The following is a 26,291-nucleotide window of genomic DNA, read 5'->3' as shown; positions in this document are numbered from 1 at the left end:
GTCTGAGCAGACGAGGTTTTACCTCCAATTTAATGGCGTGCCTTTTGTAGCGGGTAAATTGATGGCTTTTCCCTCCCCTGTGGCCCCTGACTTCGTGGATCGGTCGCTAATGACTGTCTGCCCGTATGGATGTAACGGTTAGCCGTCCCATGACACGAACGTTAAAAAATAATAATAATAATAAATAAATAAATAAATAAAAATAAAAAAATTAATAAAATGATACTAATATCCCAAGGTCTTGAGTTCGATCCTTATAGATGGCAAATCATGGGGTTTTTTCCTCCGAAGGCCTATGGTCAACATCTTGTTGTCTAAGTTACGTGCAAGGTTTCACCATTATACGGTGAGGTTTCCCTGATGTTGCATACCGAAAAAAAAAAAACATAATAAATAAAAAAGATGATCTATGTACGAATGGTTTAACAATAACAATTAGATTGTTGGAATATAAACCCGTACGTGATGACTACCATTATTTTATACGTGGTTATTCCAAAGTAATGTAGCTATACCCAGTGCCCTATGACTAACGATGCGATTCGATCTAATTGATGGATATGGAGCGCATCTGTTGGAATATGATCACGTAAAATGAATGTATGTCCGAAAAGTATTTAAGCCTACGGGGTCACACCTCAACGTGAATGTAACTATAAATTGATTAATATATTAAATGTAATTTATTAATTAATTTGATCGCAAAAAACTAACGGAGGTTCGTTAAAAGAGTTAAAAGTTAACGGTACTTAACTAACGGACTTAACGGAGAAGAGTTGGAATTAGGAAACCCCTCTAGAATGTTCTAAGGGGGGGCGGTCGAACCAAGGGTTCCAAAACCCTAAACTTGGCCATTAAGTTTCCTAAGCCTATAAATAGAAGCCTAGGTTAATTGTTTTTCACACAATTAATTAGGTTTTCTAAAACCCTAAAAATCTCTTCTCTCTCTCTTGTTTCGGTCGACTACCACAAGAAAAACAAAGGGTTTTTTGGGTTTTGTTTGGGTCGAAATTCAAGAGCAAAAACAAAGGGTTGTTCGGTTCGTGATCAAGTACTAGCATACATACGTTCCAACGTTGAGTGTGCAATCGTAGAGAGGTTAAGTTAAACCTTGTTCTTATCTTCAATGTCTCCATTATAAGGTACATCTTATATACTTTGGTTAATTAATTAAACTACATAGATCTTGTCTTCCGTTGCGTGCTTTATGATTTGTTGTGATAATTAGTTATAAAACCCAACAGTGGTATCACGAGCCTACTATGTATGTTTTTTGATTACCAAAAGATCAAAACTTGAAGGGGGGTTAGGGTTCTTGATTATTGAAATTTCGGCTATATATATATATATATATATGTATATATTTAAATTGATTTTGTAATTTAATTACATTATTTAAATATGAAAAAAGTTTTATTTAATATATATATATATGGTTCGAGATTTTCCAGAAAATAAAAAAAAAAAGTTTTTTTTTAGGGTTCCTAATCCAAGTTTTGATTAATTACATGTTTATGTGATAAATTGTATGTAATTATGTGTTGTACCTTTAATTTTAATTGTTAAAAAGAAGTAAAAATCATGAATTTTTCATGCAAATCATTCATGATTCTTACTTAGATATATTGATATGAAATCTTGATCATTAGGGTTAATTATGCTAGATAATTGTATAATTAATTGTGTGACAATGTGAATTTTTCGTATAAACTTTCTGTTTTGCGACAGTTTACTAAATAATTCATATCTTTTAATCCGTAATGAGTTAGAGATTGTGCTTTGAACTGTAGATTCTCAACACATAGGGCTAAAACTTTGTAGTTCTGGTTAAAATCTGAATCGGACCAGAAACAGGTCTAAACAGGTCGTGAAGCTACTGGAATTTCCAGAAAGCTAACTATGTGATTATATGATAATTGTTTGTGATGTACATGTTTAAGGCTTACGCAATCAAGGCAACTTAATGTATGTGGTCCTCTTCTTTGAAGGGTGAGCCGAATTAGACATAAATCAACCATAGTGACATGTTTAGGTGGCCTACCATAACTCGTTGCATGCTTAATAGTTATAGTTTATGATTTTGCATATTTATTGAGATATAAATTGTGATGTAAAATTGTTTTGAGAAAAAATAAACTTGACTAAGCAATATCGAAATAAGAGATTTTTTAATAAAATTGGAGTCCTACAACCTTGAGATACACCGGCTCACCCATTTGAACAAACTCTAAGAGAGGTATAAGCCGGAGTGCGGTAGCCTTCTAAAAGGGCGGGTTTTTAAATCGCGTTTATCGCATACCTTTGCCCTTGCGCTTCTATTGTGTTGCTAAGACTATACAAATGATTTTATTAAATATTATGTTTAGAAGATATGCATGAATCTTCTAAACATAACTTTTTGATCACATATCGAATTGTATGACCCAGTAAACTTAAGTCATTGCCATCCAATTTGTCAAGGACACATGGGGTCGTTGTTTTACTCACTGGTACACAGTGGTGAAATGACGATTGCATGGCAAAACTCATTCACTGGTACACAGTGGTGGTCTATTTTGCACGTTCTTAGTTGGACGACTTAAAGCGAGTTAAGCGGTGAGACCTTGACCCGTGGCAAAAGATGGGACAAAACATGACTACAAAAGATCGCTTGATGAAATTACTGATCGTCACTTACCTTTTGAGTGCAATCATTTCTAGCAGATCAACTGATGAAATGGTTGCATGTCAATTGGGTCCTAGCCTTGATGAAATTAATTGTTTATTCCATAAACATTTGGGTAATTAATTTCTTAAGGATTGATTATCGAAAATACTGATTTTTGAACTTAATCTGTTTTGTAGATGGCGATGAATCCCTCCACAAACACCAATGCTTTTCGGCAAATGTTTGAAAGAGAAAAGCTTATTGGATCAAATTTCAATGACTGGATTCGTCGACTTCGAATTGTTCTGCGAGTTGAAGAACGTATGGATGTCATTGAAAAACAATGGCCTAATGAACCGGCTGAAACTGCTACAGCAGCTGAAAAAGCTGACTATAGAATTCAGTACACTAGATTCAATGAAGTTTGTTGTTTGATGCTTGCGAGCATGTCTCCTGAGCTACAGAAACAATTCGAACTTTACACTCCATATGATATGATCAGTGAGCTGAAATCTTTATATGAGAAACAAGTCGGAGTGGAACTTTTCGACAATGTCGTGGAACTCCATGACATGAAACTTGAATCTGGAAAGCCGGTGAGCAGTCATGTGCTCAAGATGAAGAGCATTTTTGACAAGATGGAATCAATGGAGTATGCTTATCATAAAGATGTTAAAGTTGGCATGATTCTCAAATCTCTTCCAAATGAATTTGAGAGTTTTGTGCAAAACTATAACATGCACTCTACGAAAAAGAGTGTTAATGAACTCCATGCTATGCTCATTGAATTTGAGAAGAAGATTCCTAAAAAGGCCAATGACTCTAATGTTCTTATGATCAAAGGGGGTCGGATCCAAAAAGCTAAAAGATCGCGAAGAGCTAGAGGCAAAGCTGATGGCAATGGAAAGGGCAAGCAAGTTGCAAACCCTTCCAAGCCAAAGAAGACTCCTCCAGCTAAGAAAGAGCATCCGGCTAAAGACCAGAGCTGTCATCATTGTAATGAAGTCGGGCACTGGAAGAGGAACTGTCCTAAGTATCTTGCTGAGTTGAACTCGAAGAAGAAGAATACTAGCGGCGCTAGTACTTCAGGTATCTTCACAATTGAAATTATTTTCCTTAACTAAGCGTAAATCGTGGGTTTATGACACTGGCTGTGGAACTCACATCTGTAATGAATTACAGGGGCTTAGGAAAAGGAGGAAACTGAAGCCCGGAGCTTTGCAGTTGATAGTGGGCAATGGTCTACCAGCAGCTGTTGAAGCAATTGGAGAATTTCATTTAGTTCTTCTTTCCGGTTTAATTATTGTTTTAGACAATTGTCATTATGCACCTTCTATTACTAGAGGTGTTATTTCAGTTTCTTTGTTGAAAGACAACGGATTCATTAATGTTTTTAATGATATTGGTATTTCAGTTTCTAAAAATAATGTTCATTATTTTGATGCTATTGCTTTTAATGGTATTTATGAAATTGATATGCGTGATTGTGTTTCAAATAATTCAATGTATAATGTTAGCAAAAGAGCCAAGACTAACGTGGACTCCACATATCTTTGGCACTGTCGTCTTGCACACATTGGCAAAAATCGCATTGAAAGATTTCAACGTGAAGGGATCTTAAAATTGAATGATGAATCATTTGATAAATGCGAGTCATGTATTTCCGGCAAGATGACACGAAAACCCTTTAAGCATTCGCCAGAAAGGGCTAAGGATCTTCTTGGACTCATTCATACCGATGTTTGTGGCCCATTTAGATATGTGTCAAGAAAAGGAGCTAGCTACTTCATTACTTTTACGGATGATTTCAGTCGTTATGGTTATGGTTACTTGCTTAAACATAAACATGAAGTCTTTGAAACATTCAAAGAGTTTAAGAATGAAGCTGAAAATCAACTCGGTAAATCCATCAAGATTCTTCATTCGGATCGAGGTGGTGAATACTTAAGCCAAGAGTTTAAGGATTATCTTAAAGCATGTGGCATTGTCCAAAAGCTTACTTCTCCATACACTCCTCAGCATAATGGAGTGTCTGAAAGGAGAAATTGAACCTTGCTAGACATGGTGAGATCAATGATGACCCGTACAACTCTCCCATTTTCGTTTTGGGATTATGCTCTAGAGACTGTTGTACGCATTCTCAATATGGTTCCAACCAAGAAGGTTGACAAGACACCGTACGAATTATGGCATGGTGATGTCCCTAATTTGTCTTACTTAAAAGTCTGGGGATGTGAGGCACTTGTGAAGCGCGATACGCCTGACAAACTTGAACCCAGAACTACTAAGTGCATCTTTGTCGGATACCCTAAGGAAACGATGGGTTACAACTTCTATGATCCCGCCAAAAACACTGTTCGTGTTGCTCGATATGCTGAGTTCTTTGAAAAGAAGTTAGTTCAAGAGAACAGTGGGAGGGTTGTAGAACTTAATGAGACTCAAGAGGAAGATGTGTCACCTTCTGAAGATACTAGCAATCATCAACTTGGGGGGGAAAATGTTCAAAGTGATGAACCTCAAGTCGATGATAATGAAGCGATTCCACTTCGTAGGTCCGAAAGGACTAGACGTCCTACCGAAAGACTATTTCTGATGGTAGAAGAAGACGTTGTTGGAGATCTCGATGAGCCTCCGAATTTCGAAGCTGCATTATCAGATCCTGAATCTGACAAATGGCTTGAAGCTACGAAGGTGGAAATGAAAGACAATCAAGTCTGGAGCTTGGTTGATCTTCCACAAAATGCTCAAACTGTTGGGTGTAAGTGGATCTTCAAGAAGAAGACGGACATGGATGAAAATGTACACACCTATAAAGCTCGTTTCATGGCGAAAGGTTATACTCAACGTTTCGGTGTTGATTATGAAGAAACCTTTTCTCCAGTTGCGGACATTAGAGCTATTAGGATTCTCTTAGCCATAGCTGCGTACTATGACTTTGAGATATGGCAAATGGATGTTAAGACTGCCTTCTTAAATGGTTACTTGTATGAAGAAGTCTATATGGATCAACCGGAAGGTTTTATTGATCCGAAACACCCCAACAAAGTATGCAAGCTTCAAAGATCCATTTATGGACTAAAGCAAGCATCAAGAAGTTGGAATAAACCGTTTGATGAAGAAATCAAAAGGTTTGGTTTCGTTTAAAATCCCGATGAGCCATGTGTATATCGCAAAGCTAGTGGGAGTAATGTTACTTTCCTTGTCTTGTATGTCGATGACATATTAATCATAGGAAAAAATATTCCAATGTTGCAAGATGTTAAATCTCATCTTGGAAAGTGTTTTGCCATGAAAGATCTAGGGGAAGCGGCATTCATTCTTGGGATCAAAATCTATCGAGATAGATCAAGGCGATTAATTGGACTAAGTCAGAGTGCTTATATTGATAAGATCTTGAAGCGATTCAAGATGGAGAACTCTAAGCGTGGGTCTATACCTATGCAAGAAAAACTTAGTTTATCTGTCATACAAGGTGCTTCTACGCCTAGTGAGGTGGAGCGTATGAGTAGAATTCCTTATGCTTCGGCTGTAGGATCTATTATGTATGCGGTTAAATGCACTAAACCCGATGTGGCGTTCGCGCAAAACATCGTGAGCCGATATCAACAGAATCCTGGTGAAAGCCATTGGATTGCTGTTAAAAATATTCTGAAGTACCTACGAGCTACTAAAGATATATTTTTGGTGTATGGAGGAAATCCAGACTTGGAGCTCAAAGTGACCGGATACTGTGATGCTGGATTTCAAACTGATAAAGATGACACGAAGTCTCAATCAGGATTCGTCTTCGTTTTAAACGGAGGAGCTGTGGACTAGAAAAGCAAGAAGCAAACCACAGTCGCCATGTCTACAACAGTCTGAGTACATTGCCGCCTCAGAATCTGCAATCGAAGCAATCTGGATAAGGAAGTTCATTAGCGGGCTCGACGTGATCCCCTCAAATGAATTACCCACTGATTTGTACTGTGATAATACCGGTGCATTAATCATTGCCAACGAACCCGGAGTTCAGAAAGGTGCCAGACATTATGCTAGACGATATCACTATGTTCGAGAGCAGATCGAACTAGGAGAGATCAATTTACTCAAAGTTCACACAGATTTTAACTTAGCTGATCTTTTCACAAAAGCTTTGTCTAGGCCCAAGCTTGAAAGGCATGCCGATGGCATAGGACTTAAATTAGCTAGTTATTTCATGTAAATCTGTTGTTTCGGTATTTGGATAAGGGATGTTAAACAATTTATATTTTCCATAATGAAATAAAGTACGTGATATGTTTGATTTCATTCAATATTAAATTGTGTCCTATATTTGCATGTTTAATCCTTGAATATTTCATTTAGTATTTTATTTATTACTAAATATTCTAAATTGTCCATTGTCGATTAATTATATGGGAATATAATTAAACGAAGACAAATGTGAGTGATTGGTTATATTCTTGGAATATGTAATGGATGGATCCCACCAAACTCACATGATATCCATAGCGGATACATATCGGACTACCCCACTAACGAATTATCACTTTATGGATCATCGTCATTAAGTGAAATTCGCAAATGGTTACTTTTATTGATCCTTTGACTTGAGATACAAGTAGGTCAGCATTTATGAATCGCACTAAATAGATATAGTTCTAACTCACCTGAATAAGGGGGTACATAAAGGGCTATTTTCAGAAAGCGTCGTGAAATATGATGACTGACACGTGTAGTCAATATAGGATTTGTTCCTTCAATTTGAAACTGAAGTATGATACCGTTTGGCGCCCTCATTAGGACTAATTAAGATGTTTGCATGGCCGTGCCCAAATAAATCCAGATTGTTCTCAATTATATTTGGTAATCATTAATTAGTTATAGAATGAGAAACATAATCGTTAAATTATGAAATGATCTCGATCCATATTCATATTTAATAAAGGTATCTGAACAAAGGGATAATAAATGCCCTAACCATTTAAACAGTACTTAAATATTTTCGGGAGCATAGGCGTGTTGCTAGACGCTTACCAATGTTATTACCTTCATTCGTTACGAGCTCAAGTGGGAGCTATTGGAATATGATCACGTAAAATGAACGTATGTCCGAAAAGTATTTAAGCCTACGGGGTCACACCTCAACGTGAATGTAACTATAAATTGATTAATATATTAAATGTAATTTATTAATTAATTTGATCGTGAAAAACTAACGGAGGTTCGTTAAAAGAGTTAAAAGTTAACGGTACTTAACTAACGGACTTAACGGAGAAGAGTTGGAATTAGGAAACAATTAGGAAACCCCTCTAGAATGTTCTAAGGGGGGACGGTCGAACCAAGGGTTCCAAAACCCTAAACTTGGTCATTAAGTTTCCTAAGCCTATAAATAGAAGCCTAGGTTAATTGTTTTTCACACACAATTAATTAGGTTTTCTAAAACCCTAAAAATCTCTTCTCTCTCTCTTGTTTCAGTCGACTACCACAAGAAAAACAAAGGGTTTTTTGGGTTTTGTTTGGGTCGAAATTCAAGAGCAAAAACAAAGGGTTGTTCGGTTCGTGATCAAGTACTAGCATACATACGTTCCAACGTTGAGTGTGCAATCGTAGAGAGGTTAAGTTAAACCTTGTTCTTATCTTCAATCTCTCCATTATAAGGTACATCTTCTATACTTTGGTTAATTAATTAAACTACATAGATCTTGTCTTCCGTTGCGTGCTTTGTGATTTGTTGTGACAATTAGTTATAAAACCCAACAGCATCATGTGTGTAAATATTAGATTTGTAACGAATATAGATGTTTTAATCGAACAATATAGATATTAAACTTAAATTAATTATATTTTGTATAAAGATTATACGAAATGTAAGTAATTTAAGTTTAATGAGTGAAACCCATGGATCAAACACAGATTTATGGAGTGAAACCCATGGCACGTCTTTATATCTATCTGCCATTGTATTACAAAAAACCTTTTAAGAGAAATTTATTAATCTGTGTTCAAGTAGCAAATGTTAGAGAACAGAAGGTTTTTTTGTTTTTATTTATTGGTCTTAGAGTTTAAGGTTTTGGAGTCACAAGTTTATGGAGTTTTGTCCTTGAATTTCTTGGTTAGATTTTGTATATTACCTCTAGTCTAAAATCGGAACATTTAAAAAAAGAATTAATATATGCGTTGACATACTAATGATATATATGAAATTTTCCGTCTTTTTAATTAGGTACCAAAGAAGTTACTATCATAATATTAGATGTTTTATTGTAGATGTACAGCCTGAGTGTAAAAAAGTTACATTTAACTTGTTCCGACTACTTTATTATCCTTCGAGTTATACTAAAACCATGATGAAAAGATACTAGTAGCCCATTACCTTAGACCAGTAAGGAGTTCAAATTTCTTATCTCATACCAATATGGTACAAGTTGCTAAATGCCACTGTAAAACCATAATGGTAGGATACTGGCATACTGCCCGTTGCCTTAGACCTATAAGGAATTTGAATTTCTTGTTTCATACCAATGTGGAATGCGTTGCTATGCCGCCGTAAACTCTATGAATTTAGTGATATTCGATACACTTAACGGCCTTTTTTTTTTCTTTTTTTTGAGGAGCTACACTTAAGGCCTAGTTTTCGTTATATGAACTGTAAAGAGTTTATGAAATGCTTATGTAGCCATACCTTGACTAATCCTGCAACGGTCAATCCCCCAGTCACCAATTAATTGTAGACGTTTTGTGCTTGGGTTTACAAGTTGTTACTTGCCCTTTCAGTCTCTTGCCAATTTATATTTTTGTTTTGCGTTACTACTTGTAGTCTGCGATCACCATGACATAAGATAGTGTTCGACAAACATTCACATTTACTCAGACTATAAAAGATCTTCATAAATTAACTTTAAATTTGGTAAAAGTCCACACAACAAGATTTTTAATTTATACCCTTGAGACTATTGTTTGCAATTATAGAAATCACCTCAAGATATGGTGATTAACATCACACGACAACGATAGAAACAGATTAAACTGCAGATTTTAAAGGTCACCGCTGAAAATAAACTAAGTGGTTTTGTCTACAAAGAATTCAAGAACATACAATGTTTTCTCATCAATAACTTTTTCTAGCAAATTGTAAAACATGAGGAATATTAGGAGTGTCATTTAGTTTGAAGTTAAAAACCTGGCCTGTCTACACCTAAAAAATGCATCAGGCTACCATACACATACAAAAATCTGAATGGGCATCATCACCAAACCACCAGATCTTGCCTGTAGCCACAGCAAGGCCCATCCAGATTTCCGCCCTGCTATTATCAAACCATCAAAAGTAAATATAAATATACGACTTCAGAGACAACAAAACTGTGAATTATCTAGAGGAATAAGCATTTTAAACAATTTCACAACCTTTGAAAACAATGACATACAACAATCTCTGATTGGTAAGAAAACATAATTAAAGTACTGCCAAAGCCATGTACAGTTTTTTTCTCCAGCTGTGTATTCTATCATATACTTTTGCGTTTTCATAACCACGTTGGTTGTTCAGAAACAAGTGTCGAGAATGGTAATTTCCAATGCTAATAATCACTTGAAGGTGTAGCAACTGTATCTGTTTTTTGTATGAACAGGAACAAGACATTTGTGCTGAATATTTTCGGAACTATGAACAAGAAATTTGACCCCCAAAAAAATTATCTATACATGGAGAACAATAGGAACTTTGACCTATAGCTATCTATACGCAATCCGGCTTGTGTTTATCTGAAATCAGTTAAACAAAGAACCTGTCCATGTCAGCCTAGCCCAACCCATGCAGTTTCATAAGTTCAAGACAATGACCCTGTTACTCAATTTTCCTGACCCACCCATGTTGTCACCACTTTGCAGAGGATGTACATATACAACCAACGACAGATGAATTAAAATTATCTCCTATAAAGTACTAAAAATAACAGTTAATCACAGAATCATCTTGTCTCTACTTTCTAAAGGCTGGACAGTGGCAATGGCAACATCAAATCATTACTGGGTTACAAACACAACATGTACAACCTAGAAACAGATCTCTTGCATTTTGTTTCAACAAAACTAAACTAGATATGAGTATAGATATTGTGTTAGTTAGTGGCACTTTCCCGGGTCAGTATATTTGATGAGTAGAACATCAATTTGCAACTTCTTCTGCAGAATCTTTAACGTGCAATGACTCGGATTACCCTTTCTCTGACCAGTCCATTACTGTCTAAAACAAACTCCTAAACTGATTTAGATGTCTTTACAACCACAAGTGTTCTGCATTATACCGAAACAAATGTAAAATAATTACAAATCAGTTAGATATGCTTGCTTAGAAAAATGACTCATTGGCACATATAATAAGTGATCAACTCTCAAAAACTTTTCCATCAGAAAGAATTCCATTAACAACTTCACTTACCAGTTCCCTATCAATAGCATAAATAAGAAGTAATCGACTCTCAAAAACTTTACAAAAAAGCATTGAATTCTTCTCTAATGTCAAAAACCTTAACAAATTCCACAAGATTATCAATGCAGTTTAAATCTTCGCAGTCCACTTTCGGTCAAATCACGATCTGCATCGAAGCATGGGTACAATAAAGAGTTAAAATTGTTTCTTGAAAGCAGCATTACGCATACTATCATATAAAGTACAAAATAAATGGACATGAACAAAACGAAATATGACAATGTTCTGTTTTTAATCAACCATCAAAAAATCCCCTTTTTCATTAATAATGTTTCCTCTTTGACTAATATATACAAACAACATAAACCTGACAAGCAAACATTACTAGCCAATCAAAACATACATATAGACCATAACAGAACCTACGTCTTTCAGAATACAAGGGCTCGTGGCTTGATTGGTTTCTCTAGTTGGAAAAGAAGCCCGTATCTACTTAAATCGTGTAGCTCCATCACCTGTATCCTTCTTTTTTCTTTGCGTTTTCTGCTTCCTGATAACTGTGTTGCAATTTCCTTTTTGTCGTTTCATATTTTTCTTCGATACTACTCATCTTTGTTGCTTCAAGTCTGCGTTGAACCAACACTTTTTTACTTTCTTGATCAGTAGTCACTCGACCCGCTGCTTTATTTGCTTTATCTGAATCAACCCGAGACTTCTGATCTGTAATCACGCTCTCCGCCATTACTTGCTCCTCAGAATTAGTTGGGTTAACAACACAAGATTTGGTCGTATTGGTCTTCTTGAACCATTCAACCACAACATCTTTCCATTCTTTCATGAGTCTCCCTGCAATCTGGCTAACTTTTTTAGATGAATGTTTTCGTAAAACCCTAACCGTTTTTCCTATGCCTGTCACTTCCAGGGTGTTTAAAGTTAAGCCCATGTATTCAAGCTTGGATAACAAGTCACAGATGATTTCCACCGAATCAGATTCGCCAGCATCAATCTTTTCAAGAATTCTTTTAATCCTGAAAACCTCAGCAAGCCCTTGACAATAAACAATACGAATAGTAGCCCCATTACTAGTTTTAGCCTTTTGCTGACATGTTTCTGACGCGTTTGGAACGATTCAATCGATAAATAGATGTTGGTAATAATAAGAATAATAACGTTATTTAAAACATATATACTTGAGGTAAATAGATGTTGTTAGGTCGGCTAATTAGTTCTTGATGAGAACTTTCCTTTTCTTTACCGCATGTCCAACGGCATTAACTCGTCTAGTGATGAGAAAGTGATCAAGTTATCACCATTTGGACAATGTACTAAGTCATATGCTAAAAATAGATAGTTAACATTAAAATTTTTAAAAATTAAGGTTTCATTAAATAAAACCCAAGAGCTTTCGTTAAGGTGTCTTAAAAAGTTGTACACTTATTATAAAATTCAGGGGTGAGCTTTTAAAATGAAAATGTACAATCTTTATATGTACGTTAAGTAAAGCCCTAAGGACTTTATTTAACATTTTTCAAAAAAATATATGTTTATGAATATTAAAGATCTTTTTTTTTTTTATGGGTTTTGTTAGAAGTAACCCTAAAGGTTGTAATTAAGGTTCATTAAATAGTTATACATTATCATAAAATTCAAGGGTGGTGTTTTGATATGAAAGGTACAATTTTTTTATGCATATTAAGTGCGACCCTAAGAGGTATTTTCTATCTTTTATTCTTATTATTTTAATCTTAATATATACTACAAGAGAGTTAAACTAAAAACTTATTAACCAATTAAATCGTTCAATTATTTCAATAAATAGACTTCCGCTTATGTCATCAGTTAATTTAATTATAAATTAAAAATCCTAATAATTATTATCTAAATATATTATTATACTAGTATTTATATTAATATTTGTAGAAAAATTCTCATTAATTTATATTCTTTTTGTTTTCTATCAATACTTAATTTTTATACCCCTGAATACTTAATTTATATTTATTTTTAGCCTTCTAACTTGAGAAATTTTTTTATTAATTTAGTTAATTATTTCAACATGTGAAATATTGTGTATAAAAAAATATTTCAAAAGATAAATACAATATATGTGTTCAATGTTTTAGAAGTATGTTTTTTAAATTTATTTTTACTTACATTTTTTACATTTAAATTTATATAACTTAATAATTTATCTTATCTTTAAAATATTATAGACAATCTTTAAAGTAATTACAGAAATCAGCTCAAGAATACAGTGATTAAGCTAATACCACAGCGATAAAATAGATGGAACTGCAGATTTCAACAAGGATGCGATTATAAAAAAAATAACTAGTTTTGCCTAAAAAGAATTTAAGAACATACAATGTTTTATGACTACTTTTTTCTAGCAAATTGCAAAACATGACGATATATATGTTTAAGAGTGTTGTAAAGTTGTACTTCCTAGTTAGCTCGAGTGGTTAAGCACCTGCCTTACAAGCAGGAGGTCTTGGGTTCAAGACTTGGGAAGTACATAGGAAGTCTTTCTATGAAGGCTTGGCTTGGGTATACTCAGGTTCAAGTCTGAGGAGGCAGGGTTTACCCCTATTGATCGTCGTGCCTTCGGGCGGATTAGTAGGGGGTTTTCCCCCGTCGGGTATTTGAAATAGGCATTTCTACTTCGAGGGAGCTCTCTAACACGGACCCGGTTAAGACAACGTATGTTAGACCTCCCGTTGTCGAATCGCAACACGAAGTTCCAAAGCGAAATTCACCTTTCAAAAAAAGAGTGTTGTAAAGTTTAAAGTTAGAATCCTGGCCTGTCTACACCTAAAAAAAGTATACAAATCGAATCCTTCTTCTACTTCTTGAGTGATAGTAACTCACCCCATTACCATTCACATACCAGAATCTGAATGGTCATCATCACCACCATCACTGGATTTTGCCTGCAGCCACAGCAACGCTGTCCAGATTTTGCGCCCTGCTGTTATCAAACAAACAAAAATAAATACATCTTTACAACTGGAGAGGCAACGAAACTGTGAATTATCTAGAGTAATAAGCATTTTAAACAATGACATACAACAATATCTAATTGGTGAGAGAACAGAATTAAAGTACTGCCACGGCCAAGTAGAGTTTTTTTCTCCAGCTTTGTATTCTATTATATAGTTTGGATATTTCATACCGACGTTGGTGGTTAAGAAAAAAGGTGTAGCAACTGTATCTGTTTTTTTATGAACAAGAACAAGACATTTGTGCTGAATATTTTTGGAACGATGAACAAGAAATTTGACACTAAAAATAATCTATACATTGAGAACATAGGAACTTTGACCTATAGCTATCTATAGGCAATACGGCTTGTGTTTCTGAATTCGGATAAACAAACAAATAGCCATGCTTAAAATCACAAATAATATTGAACAAAGAAACTGTCCAAGCCAGCCTTGCCCGACCCCGTGCAGTTTCATAAGTTCAAGAAAATGACCCTGTTACGCAATTTTCCTTACCCACCCACCTTGTCACCACTTTGCAGAGGATGTTCTGTTACCCAATTTTCCTGACCCACCCACCTTGTCACCACTTTGCAGAGAATGTACATATACAGCCAACGACAGATGAATCAAAAATTATCTTCTATAAAGTACTAAAAATAACAGTTAATCACAGAATCATCTTGTCTCTGCTTTCTAAAGGCTGGACAGTGGCAATGGCAACATCAAATCATTACTGGGTTACAAACACAACATGTACAACCTGAAAACAGATTTCTTGCATTTTGCACCAACAAAACTAAACTAGAAATGAGTATAGATATTGTGTTAGTTAGTGACACTTGCCCGGGTTAATATATTTGATGAGTAGAACATCTGTCAAGTGTCGATCAGTTTGCAACTTCTTCTGCAGAATCTTTAACGTGCAATTACTTCAAAAATTGTTTCTTGATAGCAGCATTACATACACTATGATATAAAGTACTAATAATTGGACATGAACAAAACAAAATATGGAAAATGTTCTGTTTTTAATCAACCATCAAAAAATGCCCTGTTTCATTAATAATTTTTCCTCTGACTAATATATACAAACAACATAAAACTGACAAGCAAACATTACTAGTCAATCAGAACATACATACATATAACCATAACAAAACCTACGTCTTTCAGAATACACGGACTCGTGGCTTGATTGCTTTATCCAGTTGGGAAAGAAGCCCGTATCTACTTAAGTCGTGTAACTCCATCACTTGTATCCTTCTTTTTTTCTTTGCATTCTCTGCTTCCTGATAACTACGTTGCAATTTCCTTTTTGTCGTTTCATATTTTTCTTCGATAGTACTAATCTTTGTTGCTTCAAGTCTGCGTTGTACCAACACTTTTTTACTTTCTTGATCAGTAGTCACTCGACCCGTTGCCTTATTTGGTTTATCTGATTCAACCCGAGACTTCTGATCTGTAATCACACTCTCCGGCATGACTTGCTCCTCAGAAATAGTTGGGTTCACAACACAAGATTCGGTCGTATTGGTCTTCTTGAACCATTCTTCCATGACATCTTTCCATTCTTTCATGAGTCTCCCTGCAATCTGGCTAACTTGTTTAGATGGATGTTTTTGTAAAACCCTAACCGTTTTTCCTATCCCTGTCACTTCAAGGGTGTTCAAAGTTAAGTCCATGTATTGAAGCTTGGATAACAAGTCACAGATGATTTCCACCGAATCAGAGTTGCCAGCAGCGTTTTCAAGAATCCCTTTAATTCTGAAAACCTCAGCAACCCCTTGACGATAAACAATACGAATAGTAGCCCCATTACTAATTTTAGCCTTTTGGTCACATGTTTCTGACGCCTTTGAAACGATTTCTTTTTGCGAATGATCATCTTGAATCTTGATCATCATCATCTTTCTTGGCACCAATAAACTTGGTTGTTGCTGTTTTCTTGCCGGCATTGTATGTACTAATTTCTTTGTGTATGGCATCATGTGGTTATTGATAAAAATCTGTTCTTGAATTTGTGGGAATCAATCAGGAACTCGAAACTTTCGGATTGGAGAGAATCAATCAGTGTATAAGGGCAAATGTATGATGATGATAGAATTAATGATAAGGGTTTTTGATCGATTGAATTGATAATGGGGGTTTCTGTAATGAAACTTGGGGGGCAAGTACTTGAGAGTATATAGGAAATAACAGAGATACCAGGTTGTTTTATTTATGGTAAGAATAATAACGTTATTAATAATTTACTTGAGGTAAATAGATGTTGTTGGGTCGGTTTAAGTTCTTGATGAGAAATTTCCTTTTTTTATACCATGTCTAACGGCATTAACTCGGCTAGTGATGAGAAAGTGATTAATTTACCATTGGGACAAAGTCATATGCTAATAATAAGACAGTTAACATTAAATTTGAAAAAGGATGTTTTTGAATAATGAACATCTTCTAATTTTTTTTACTCATATACTAACGCAAGCTTACGCGATTCGGCGACAATAGTGGTATAGTGGCAGCTTGTAGTGTTAGTGGTGGCTGGTGACGGTGGCGACACCAAATCATATAACTTATTGATGTAAAAGGAGTAATGTTGTTATTTTAAAAATATAAATGGATTTTGTAAGTTAATTTCACTGAGCTAGTGTTTGATAATATCTTAATTAAAAAGTCATGACTTAATTTTGATTGACTTAATCAAATATGTTTGTTATTAACTTAATAAGTAAAAAGATAACTATACACTTAATCCATACTTATATTATGATTCTATTGAGTCATTTTCTCCATTCAGTCACTTAATGGATAAATAAACAAACAAGCCCTAAAAGTTTATGGATAGTGTTAGTTATATTAATATGGGCTATTTTGGATTTTCAAAGATGAAAAGTTGAAAAAGAGAAGTCATTTATGTTTAACAAAACGGTAATGACAATATACATAGTGTATCAGCTTTGCTTTGTTTAAAAGTTGGATTTTAACTTGCAAATAATGTAAACAAAGAGTAAAGTTATTATTGTGCTGATCGTATATATTTAATAGACTTGAGTTTGTCAACATCTTTGAAAAAAAAATTAATTTGCATCGTAAGCTTGTTACACAGCTAAACTTGATTCGTAAAATCCAGTTAAAAGGAAAACAGGTATACTGAGTAAGTGAATAACTTGAAACAAAGTAAGTCAACGATCCTAATGGCAATAAATAAATAATATCCGTATTGATTTAGTCAAAAACTACTTTTGCAAACATGGTCACCATTTTTTATTTTTGTTTATTAAGTTAAGAACAAGCAGTCCTAAATCCTAATTAACATCTAAGTTTTAAAAACCTTCCTAATTAACATTTATTTTCTAAACAAGCAGAGCCTTGTGTATTTTTTATATAGCATTTGTTGTAATTGTGTTACCGAGTTGAGCCTGCTCCTAAGCTACTCAAGTCTACTAGAAGAATATCGATACTCGACGTTTATGTGATATAGCAAGATACAAATGCGAGCCCTTTTTTTAGGGAAATGATAATGGTACCATATTTTTTAATTAATTTACCAATATTATGTATTAAAAGCTTGTACAATATGTTTTAAAAACTGTACAGTATGGTAAATTCATCAAAAAAAATGATACGGATATCACTGCCCTTTTTTTAGGTATGAGTGGAACGCGAGCGTTTGTTAGTTTGGAATTTTACCCTTTACATAAATCAGTTTATACATAATTGTTGTGCTCTATAATCAAGTTGGGTCAACCTTTAAAAGTATCAGTGTATACACAATTCTTAGTACTCTATGATCAAGTTGAGTCAACCTTTAAAAGTGTCGACTTGAGTCAAATGGAGCTTAAATTCACTAGCATTAACTTTGATTTATATAACTATTTATATTTAATTTTTTTTTATATACTTGATAATTGAGTCACCTAGCTCAACCGAACAATATTGGTTAGTTATCCAGCTTAAAATATAGGCTCGATTGTCGATTGAGCTCATTTTTAGATTTTTGTTATCAAGTCAAACTCCAAGTTTTGTAATCAGGTCAAGCTTACTATTTAATAGAAGGGCTTATTACTTTTAAAAGGTATCATAGTTGTCCATTTTTATTTTAGCAGAGAGCATTCTAAATTTTCATATAATATGGGGTGTATCGTGGTAAAGTTCACATAAAGGACGAAAACAGCCTCCCGATTTTGTAAAAGTGGTTTTGTGTGTGTGGGCCATAAACATTGACTCGTTTGACCGCCACATCATGTTACTCATTTTGTCTTTTGTGAATGGAGGCTGATTTTTACACTACACATATTTATTCATTCAAGGAAGTATTAAGTTAAAGACAGTTATGCCCTCACTTATCAACCTTTAATAGTTAGTTACATTGACTCCTAATTTGATTTGTCTTAAATAACCGACCATCGCCGTCATCATTCTTTCGTTGCCACAAAATCCGTACCTTGTCACCATCTGACCAAAGGCACCTCCTTACATGTGTGTTCTTTTTTAATATGGAGGCAAAAACTTAAAAAGATATGATTTCGGTTGTCAAATAACGAAAACATCAACAGTAGAATCTTTTTTTTATTGTGTAGTATCTTTTATATACACAATCTATGAAACACATGTTGGATCTCAACCACCACCACAACATCTCCATCCTCGGATGTCATCCACCAGATCCGACCACCACCATAACTACGTCTGTTAGAAAAAAACTAAAAAAGATTAAGCGTGCCTTCCTCTCCATTGTTCATGGTGGCGCCGATAATGGACTGGTTGGCCGAAATCGAGTCGGTTTCATTTTCCGGTGAAAAGGTTTTCAATTGATCTGACGTATATCTTAAATAATAAGATGTCGAGTGTTTTTGTTCTAACCCATCCAGTCCGTTTGGCCGTTTCAGCTCTTGCTTCAGAAGAATCCGGTGAATGTCTACCGGAAATTTGATTATTCATCGCCGGTGGCATCTCCGAGCAACCACTGCCAATAGCCTTGTTTTCTCATCGATCAAATGGGTTTGAAGATGAGATTGATTAATCAGATGTCTCGGGCTTGTTGCGGGTTGTATGTCGATTCACGTGATGACGTGATCCATATCAAGTTTCTGGATCTTTTGCGTGGCTATATTGTCTGAATTGAAAAGAAGAAAAGTTTTATCATGTATAATTTGTGTGGTTGAAACAAGTACAAATAATTTTTTTTTATTAAAATTTACAATAGTTGTAATTAAATGATAAAAACTGAAATTTGTGTGCAATATGCATCTACTAATTTGATAGTCAATGTTTGAATATTGATTTGAGAAGTGATAGTATAGATGGCAGCCGATGTGCATATCAAAATTGACAAAACCACTCCACCTCATCAAATACCACCTCCTAGTATTTTTAATACCCAACAACATTGATGGTGTTTGTCACGATACACCCCACGTTATAGGAAAATTTAGAATGCCTCCTACTAAAGTAAAAATGGACAACTACGATACCGTAATAAGCCCTTAATAGAACTAAAAGCCAAACCCCAATCTTTATCCCCTCCCCAATTTGATGACGTTTTGGCTTGTTCTCGTATACTTGGTTGAGAAAACCCAAGGTCGAATACAAGGATAAGCAATCTAGTGCGTATCCATGTTGGCCACCCAAAGTGGAAAGCAATGCACTACTTGGATATCCTTTTAAGTTCAAGTAAAAACCATGGTTGGAGGATACTAGTAGCATCACATTACCTTAAACTTTTAGTTAAAGGAGCTCAAATGTTTTATTATCTCATACCATTTGTGGGAAGAGTTATTATTAACTCTATCACCTACACACATGGTGTCCTCATCGGACCTACAGAAATCAAAGTTAAAAGATTTTTTCATGGATAAACGTGAAAGTTAACAGATAGTAATCAATATGTTGGCGATTACAGAAATCACCTCAAGACTAAGATGACTAATCTAACACCAAAGCAATAAAATAGATGGAAACTGCAGATTTCAACAAGGATGCGATTAATTAGTTTCGCCTACGAAGAGTTCAAGAACATACAATGTTTCATGACTACTTTTTTCTAGCAAATTGTAAAACATGACGATATTTAAGAGTGTCGTCATAAAGTTTAAAGTTAGAAACCTGGCCTGTCTACACCTAAGAAAAGTACCCTGTCACCATTCACATACCAGAATCCGAATGGTCATCATCACCACCACCACCACCGGATCTTGCCTGCAGCCACATCAAGGCCATCCAGATTTCTGCTCTGCTTTTAGCAAACCAAAAAAATATATATAAATATACAACTTTAGAGTTTATAGACACCAAACTATGCATTAACTAGAGTAATAAGCATTTTAAACAATTCAAAAAATACAACAATCTGATTGGTAAGAGAACAGATGTAAAGTACTGCTATGGCAAAGTAAAGTTATTTCTCTAGCTTTGTGTTCTATATTATTGCAACCTCATAAACACGGTTATTCAGAAACAAGTGTCGAGAATGGTAATCTGAAATGCTGATAATCTTTTGAAGGTGTAGCAACTGTAACAGCTTTTTTAATGAGCAAGAACAAGAAATATGGGCTGAATATTTTCGAAACTGTGAAGTGTGAACAAGAAATTTGACACTAAAAATTATCAATACATGCAGAACGATAGAAACTTTGACCCATGGCCTATCTATAGGCTATCTTGGTTGTGTTTATCTGAAATCGGTTAAATAAACATATAGTCATGGGGTAATGGATTGAAAGTTGACCAAAATAGCACACAGCCTCAAAAAACAATTATTGAGAGATTTAGATCATCACTGTTATAATATCATGCTTACAATCACAAATAGGGAGTTAGCAATTCACAGAAAGTTTCAATACCGAACACATAAACTGTGCAAGCAAATCTAGCCCGACCCGTCCTGTTTCATAAGTTAAAAATGACTCTGTTACACAATATTGCTGATCCACACATCTTGCCTACTCTTCACATAGGATGTACACGTAGAAACAACGGCAGATAAATCAAATTATCTCCTGTGAAGTATCAAAAACACAGTTGATCACAAGATCATCTTGTCTTAACACTCTAAAGGTTGGACATTGGCCATAGTGTCATACTAGAAATCAATGTCATCTAAATGTCATCGACACTCATAAAATATCAAATCATTACCGGCTTTCAATATGTACAACCTAGAAACTAATTTCTTGCATTTTGCTCCAATAAGTAAACTAGAAATGACTCAATGAGTATAAATATAGTGTTAGATAGTGACACTTGCCTTGGGTTAATATATTTGATGAGTAGCACTCTAAAACATCTGTCAATCAGCTTGCATCTTCTTCTGCAGAATCTTTAATATTCAATGCCTCCTCCAACTTCCTTTTCTTTGATCCTGAGTCAACGTTATCCTTTTCCATTTCTTTTCCTATGCTTTGTTCAACCACTTTCTCTTTTCCTTTTTCTGATTGCAATTCACCATTAGAAGAAAACAATGGAGGCTCTCTACCACTTAGCCTACAAAACACTTTTTCAACTGTTTCATTTATTTCTCTCCCCAATCCATTACTGTCTAAAATCAACTCCCAAACTGATTTAGACGCCTTTTCAAGCACAGGTGTTCTGCATTACACCGACACAAATGTAGAATTAAATTTCAGACGACAGTATATTGAAGAAAAAGTTTATCAAGTCTTCAATAGTGTCTCAGGTAACATAGAGGTGGCCATATGAACCTATGATTTTGAACGGGCTGAAGAAAAAGTTTATTAAGCTTTCAATAGTGTATCAGAAAACACAGAGGTGGCCATATGAGACCATGAGTTACTTTAACTCTTATCTGTGGAAGGTCAAACAAGTAGAATAAAAAACTTCAGCTAAAAAGAAGAGGGGCACATACATACCCAACCCATTACTTTAAAATTTATAGCCTACTAACTTAATATCAGTTCTGTGATAATCTGTCACTCCAGTTGTATATATAAGATTCTAATTATTAGACAAAAGCCAGTCAACTCAACCCAATCTGAAGCATACCCAATATTACCTACTTGACCCATTATCCAACCTGCCATTTTACCAGCTCTAAGGTACTAACTACATCAGCTCCGATGAGGGAAACGATAAAAAATCATGAAACGCGAAAGAATTGATCATGATGTCCAAGCAATTAAACCTCACTTTTATACATGGACAACTACTTACTCAAGTTCTTGCCGTAGAGCATCAAACAGTTCCCTTTTGGTTTGTTTCTCTGCCCCTGGTGTGTTGAGAACCTTACTCTGCTCTACCATTTTTATAGTAGTACTCTTTAAATCTTCCTAAACCAAAAAAAACAAATATAAAGATTATATAGTCGAATACGTATAACAACAAATTCAAAATAAATATATAAATAAAAATAAAACCTACTAAAGATACACCGACCACCCTCTATACCCCATAGGCCCATAAATTGCAACAAACATTTCCTGGCAAGATGATTTACAAATTACAAGGATTTCATATGCAAACTACCCTTTAGCAGTACTGCATAGAAAGTTCATCTCTTTTTATTCTTCAAGAAATTAGGTGTATTACGACCATATACCCTCTATCTGTGTGGGGCTATTACACTGTCACTTAAACAGGTTCCCTAAAATGATATGCCACAACCGAAGCACCTAGTTCAATCCTTTAAAACAGAGAAATCTACCACGCCGGAAATAATTTACTACTTATGTCAAAGTGTCAGACAAAGCCAAATTAAATCAATGAAAAATAAAACTTTACATTAGCACATGTCTCTTTCTTTAGCTTTAGCATAGAGGATATAAGTATATAACACATAATACTCATTCGTCAAATAATCCAATTTGTTGGTATGATTACAGTTATTAGTGATCTAAATCTCCAGTTTTCATCCAGAAAAGAACATTGATAACTCATAACTGGTAACACTAACCAGTCCGCACACCCTGCCATCAAGTACAATACATGGAAGCTAACGTTGAGCTTATGCACCAGACTAGCTCATCTCTCAGCAGCCAGCTAAGAAGAGTGCCTGCCCGCCAGTAAATGTACCCATATCAAAAAAGTTTTCAGCTAAAAATTCCCAAGCCCTCAACTCCACTAGTCCACTGAAGTTAAACTTTAGATAAAACAAACCCATGAACATAATACAAAGTTTCATTATATTGAAGTTATCAAAAATCGATATTTACAAATATGAAATTTGCTAAACACCCTAAGGGCTATCGTTAATATGTTGAAACATGCATAAAAACTACTGTACCTATATGTTAATTCTTATTTTAAGGGGACGGTCGTTTTTGATTAAATATAACCATCAAACATATACAATGTACACATAACGTCTCCAACGTGGCCAAGTGGTACGCCATCCCGAAGGTCTTAAACGAGGCCCAGGTTCACAAAGTAAACATCTTGGAATGTTTAGTGTTAAAGTCTAGAAAACGGGTCACACGGGGATACTCGCTAGGCTGCTTACATCAGACCTAAAGGCTATACTACAAAACATACACACACACATACATACATATATATATATAGGTTTTAGGTAAAATAAAACAAATATTAATGTAAAACAAATAAAACAATAGGTTTTTCTATAGTGATAATCACCGTGCATCATAAAAATCATAATACATCAATTGTTTCGTGAATCTTCGTGCATCAATTTAACCATGATCTAAGGGTCAAGATCTTGTCCTATTTGTTTTACTTTAATACTTGTTTTACAATACCCAACCCCTATATATATATACAACATATAAATTATAGATTCATGGAAATATAAAGAAAATAAAGAAAAGAAAAGTAGCATACATTGGCTTTGAGCTGATTAATGATTTTTAATCTGAGGGTATCAATAGTTCCATCATTCATCAAAGATTCCAATACATCTTCTGGTGTTATTACAGCTTCTTTTTTTACTGCTGATTCCATTCCACTATTATTTTTACTCCAATTGAATAATAATTATAATTGTTAATTGGTATAAATAAAAGGGATTGGAAAACAAGGAAGTTGAATTTGAAGAAAGGGCTTGGTGAATTGTGTGGGTGGGTCGTATTTTATTTGAGAACGTATACTGATATCAGAAACGGGTTAATTTTTTCAGCATGTAACTAATACGGACCTTTCAAAAAAAAACAACCTAATACGGAGTTACGGACTATTTAATACCGGAGAAATATTTAATACCGGAGAAAATAGCGTGGTGGGGTGATACCGTGATAGGTCGTTTGATAGTCTAATGATTTTAAAATATGAGGATCATCGAATTTTAAGAACAAACATATAAATTTTTTAATTTATCAATGTATAATTTTTAAGATAAAAGATTATGAATGAATTAGATAAATAAAATAATTTATAAAAAGAAAAAATAAGTGGTTGAGATTTGGAGAGATATATAAAAATAAGTGGTTGAGATTTCCTCTTAGGGTATTATAGTTATTTTAGATAAATATATTTAAATTAGTGAACAAATAATAGAGACACTATAGGGTTTTAAAAAACTTAGTTGAAAAGTTGAAAAAATTTGACGAGAACAAATGCTTTATAATGTACTATCCAAATTCCCGCACGGTGCGGTAGGAAGATGGTGGGGGTCATAGGTGATAAGGTGTGATATGTCAGAGGAAGTGATCGATCATAGGCAGCGATAGGTCACATGAGTGATCTGTAATATGGTGATTTACCTGACGGACTCTGCCCTCGAATTTAAAAATTCGTGGAAAGTATATCAAATGAAATCTTTAATGAAAGAGATGGTTTTTGAGATAAAAAAACATTGAATGAATTACATAATAACATGATTTATGAAAGAGGGGAAAAAAAATGAGTGGTTGAGATTTGAGAAAAGAGAGAAAAATGGATGGTTGAGATTTAAGGGTATTATAAATTTATATCAGATGACAAGAGAAAGTACTCACGCGTTGCGGTGATGAGATGGTGGGAATGATATGTCATAGAGTATGATAGGTCATAGGATGAGGTGATAGGTCATGGAGTGTGATAGCCAAATGCCTTAGTCGTACGGCATCTGCCCTCGGATTTAAAATTTTGTTGAAAGTATATCAAATGACATCTCTAATGAAAGTGCATGGATGAGAGCGAAAAAAAATGATTTTTGGAGAACGAAAGATTTTGAGATAAAAGATTTTGAATGAATTAGAGAAATAAAATGATTTATGAAGAAGAGCGAAAAATGAATGGTTGAAATTTGAGAAGAGAGATGAAAATGAGTAGTTGAAAAGTTGAAAATATTTGGCAGGAACAAATATTTTACAATGTAGTGAAGATGATATTCAAACTAATGGATAAAAGAGGATGGTAATTTGGGTAGATCAAGTTCTTTCTTGAGAATATGAGAGGAGGTATAAGGTGCTAGTCAATTGCCCGCGCGGTGTGATGGTAGTGATTGATTATAGGGGGTGATCGGTGATGGAGTGATCTACCTGGACGGGTTCTGCCCTTAGCCGTACGGACTCTGCTATCAGATTTAAAAATTTGTCGAAACTATATTGAATGACATCTCTAATAAAAGAGCATGAAATTTTAAGAACATCAATATAATTTTTATAATTTAGCGATGCATTGCTTTTAAGATAAAAGATTCTAAATGAATTAGAGAAATAAAATGATTTATGGGGGAAGAAAAAAAATTAGTGGTTGAGATTTATGGAGACATATGAAAATGAGTGGCTGAAATTTCCTCTTAGGATATTATAACTATTTTAAATAAATATATTTAAATTAGTAAACAAATAGTAAGGGCATTATAGGATTTTTATAATTAGTGTAAGATCTCGATTGAAATGAAGTTTCAATAATCTTTGTTTTACACGTTGTACACTCCTTGATGGCTTCATATTTTTGATAATTTTTTAGTACTTCGGTTTAAACAAGTGCATACTCGATTAACGACTTACTTTTGAGCTATATCATATATGAGTAGGTACATTGTCCGTAGTCAGTAATTAAATATTTCTTTGCCACCGGATGAAATGAACTTAAGGGCATGTTTGGTTGGCATAATTTGAAAGAATTTGATGGAATTGGAATGTAAATTTCATTCCATTTCATGTTTGGTTGTAAAAACATGAAGGAATTAATTCCTATGGAATGTAAAGATTCCCTCATCCATATGAATCAGATTCTTTTTGTGGGTGTGATGGAATTTAATTCCATTGAGACATGAATCTACAAAATACCATATTATCCTTACAATTATCATATTCTTCAAACCTTCTCGACATATTCATTCCAACTTCTGGTCTAC

The 26,291-nt window shown here is 34.5% G+C and overlaps 1 protein-coding gene and 1 long non-coding RNA gene across 2 annotated transcripts; one reads left to right on the top strand and one right to left on the bottom strand.

The window, feature by feature from the left end:
- Positions 1-18,441: 18,441 nt before the first annotated feature.
- LOC122598089 lies at positions 18,442-19,307 on the top strand. Its single transcript, XR_006323532.1, has 2 exons — positions 18,442-18,841; positions 18,928-19,307. It is a non-coding gene; the product is annotated as an uncharacterized LOC122598089 (long non-coding RNA).
- A 698-nt stretch (positions 19,308-20,005) lies between these two features.
- On the bottom strand, positions 20,006-24,160 carry LOC122596567. The gene is made up of 4 exons (XM_043769175.1): positions 23,831-24,160; positions 22,208-22,323; positions 21,285-21,625; positions 20,006-20,270 (listed from the first exon to the last, which is right to left on the bottom strand). The coding sequence occupies exons 1-3, from the start codon at positions 23,948-23,950 to the stop codon at positions 21,331-21,333; spliced, it is 531 nt and encodes a 176-aa protein (XP_043625110.1). The 5' UTR covers positions 23,951-24,160; the 3' UTR covers positions 20,006-20,270; positions 21,285-21,330.
- Between the last annotated feature and the right edge of the window lie 2,131 nt (positions 24,161-26,291).

This window comes from Erigeron canadensis, chromosome 4 (assembly GCF_010389155.1).
Source record: "Erigeron canadensis isolate Cc75 chromosome 4, C_canadensis_v1, whole genome shotgun sequence".
Lineage (NCBI taxonomy): Eukaryota > Viridiplantae > Streptophyta > Magnoliopsida > Asterales > Asteraceae > Erigeron > Erigeron canadensis.
Note: the sequence above shows the minus strand (reverse complement) of the source record. Positions and strands in the feature narration are given on the sequence as shown.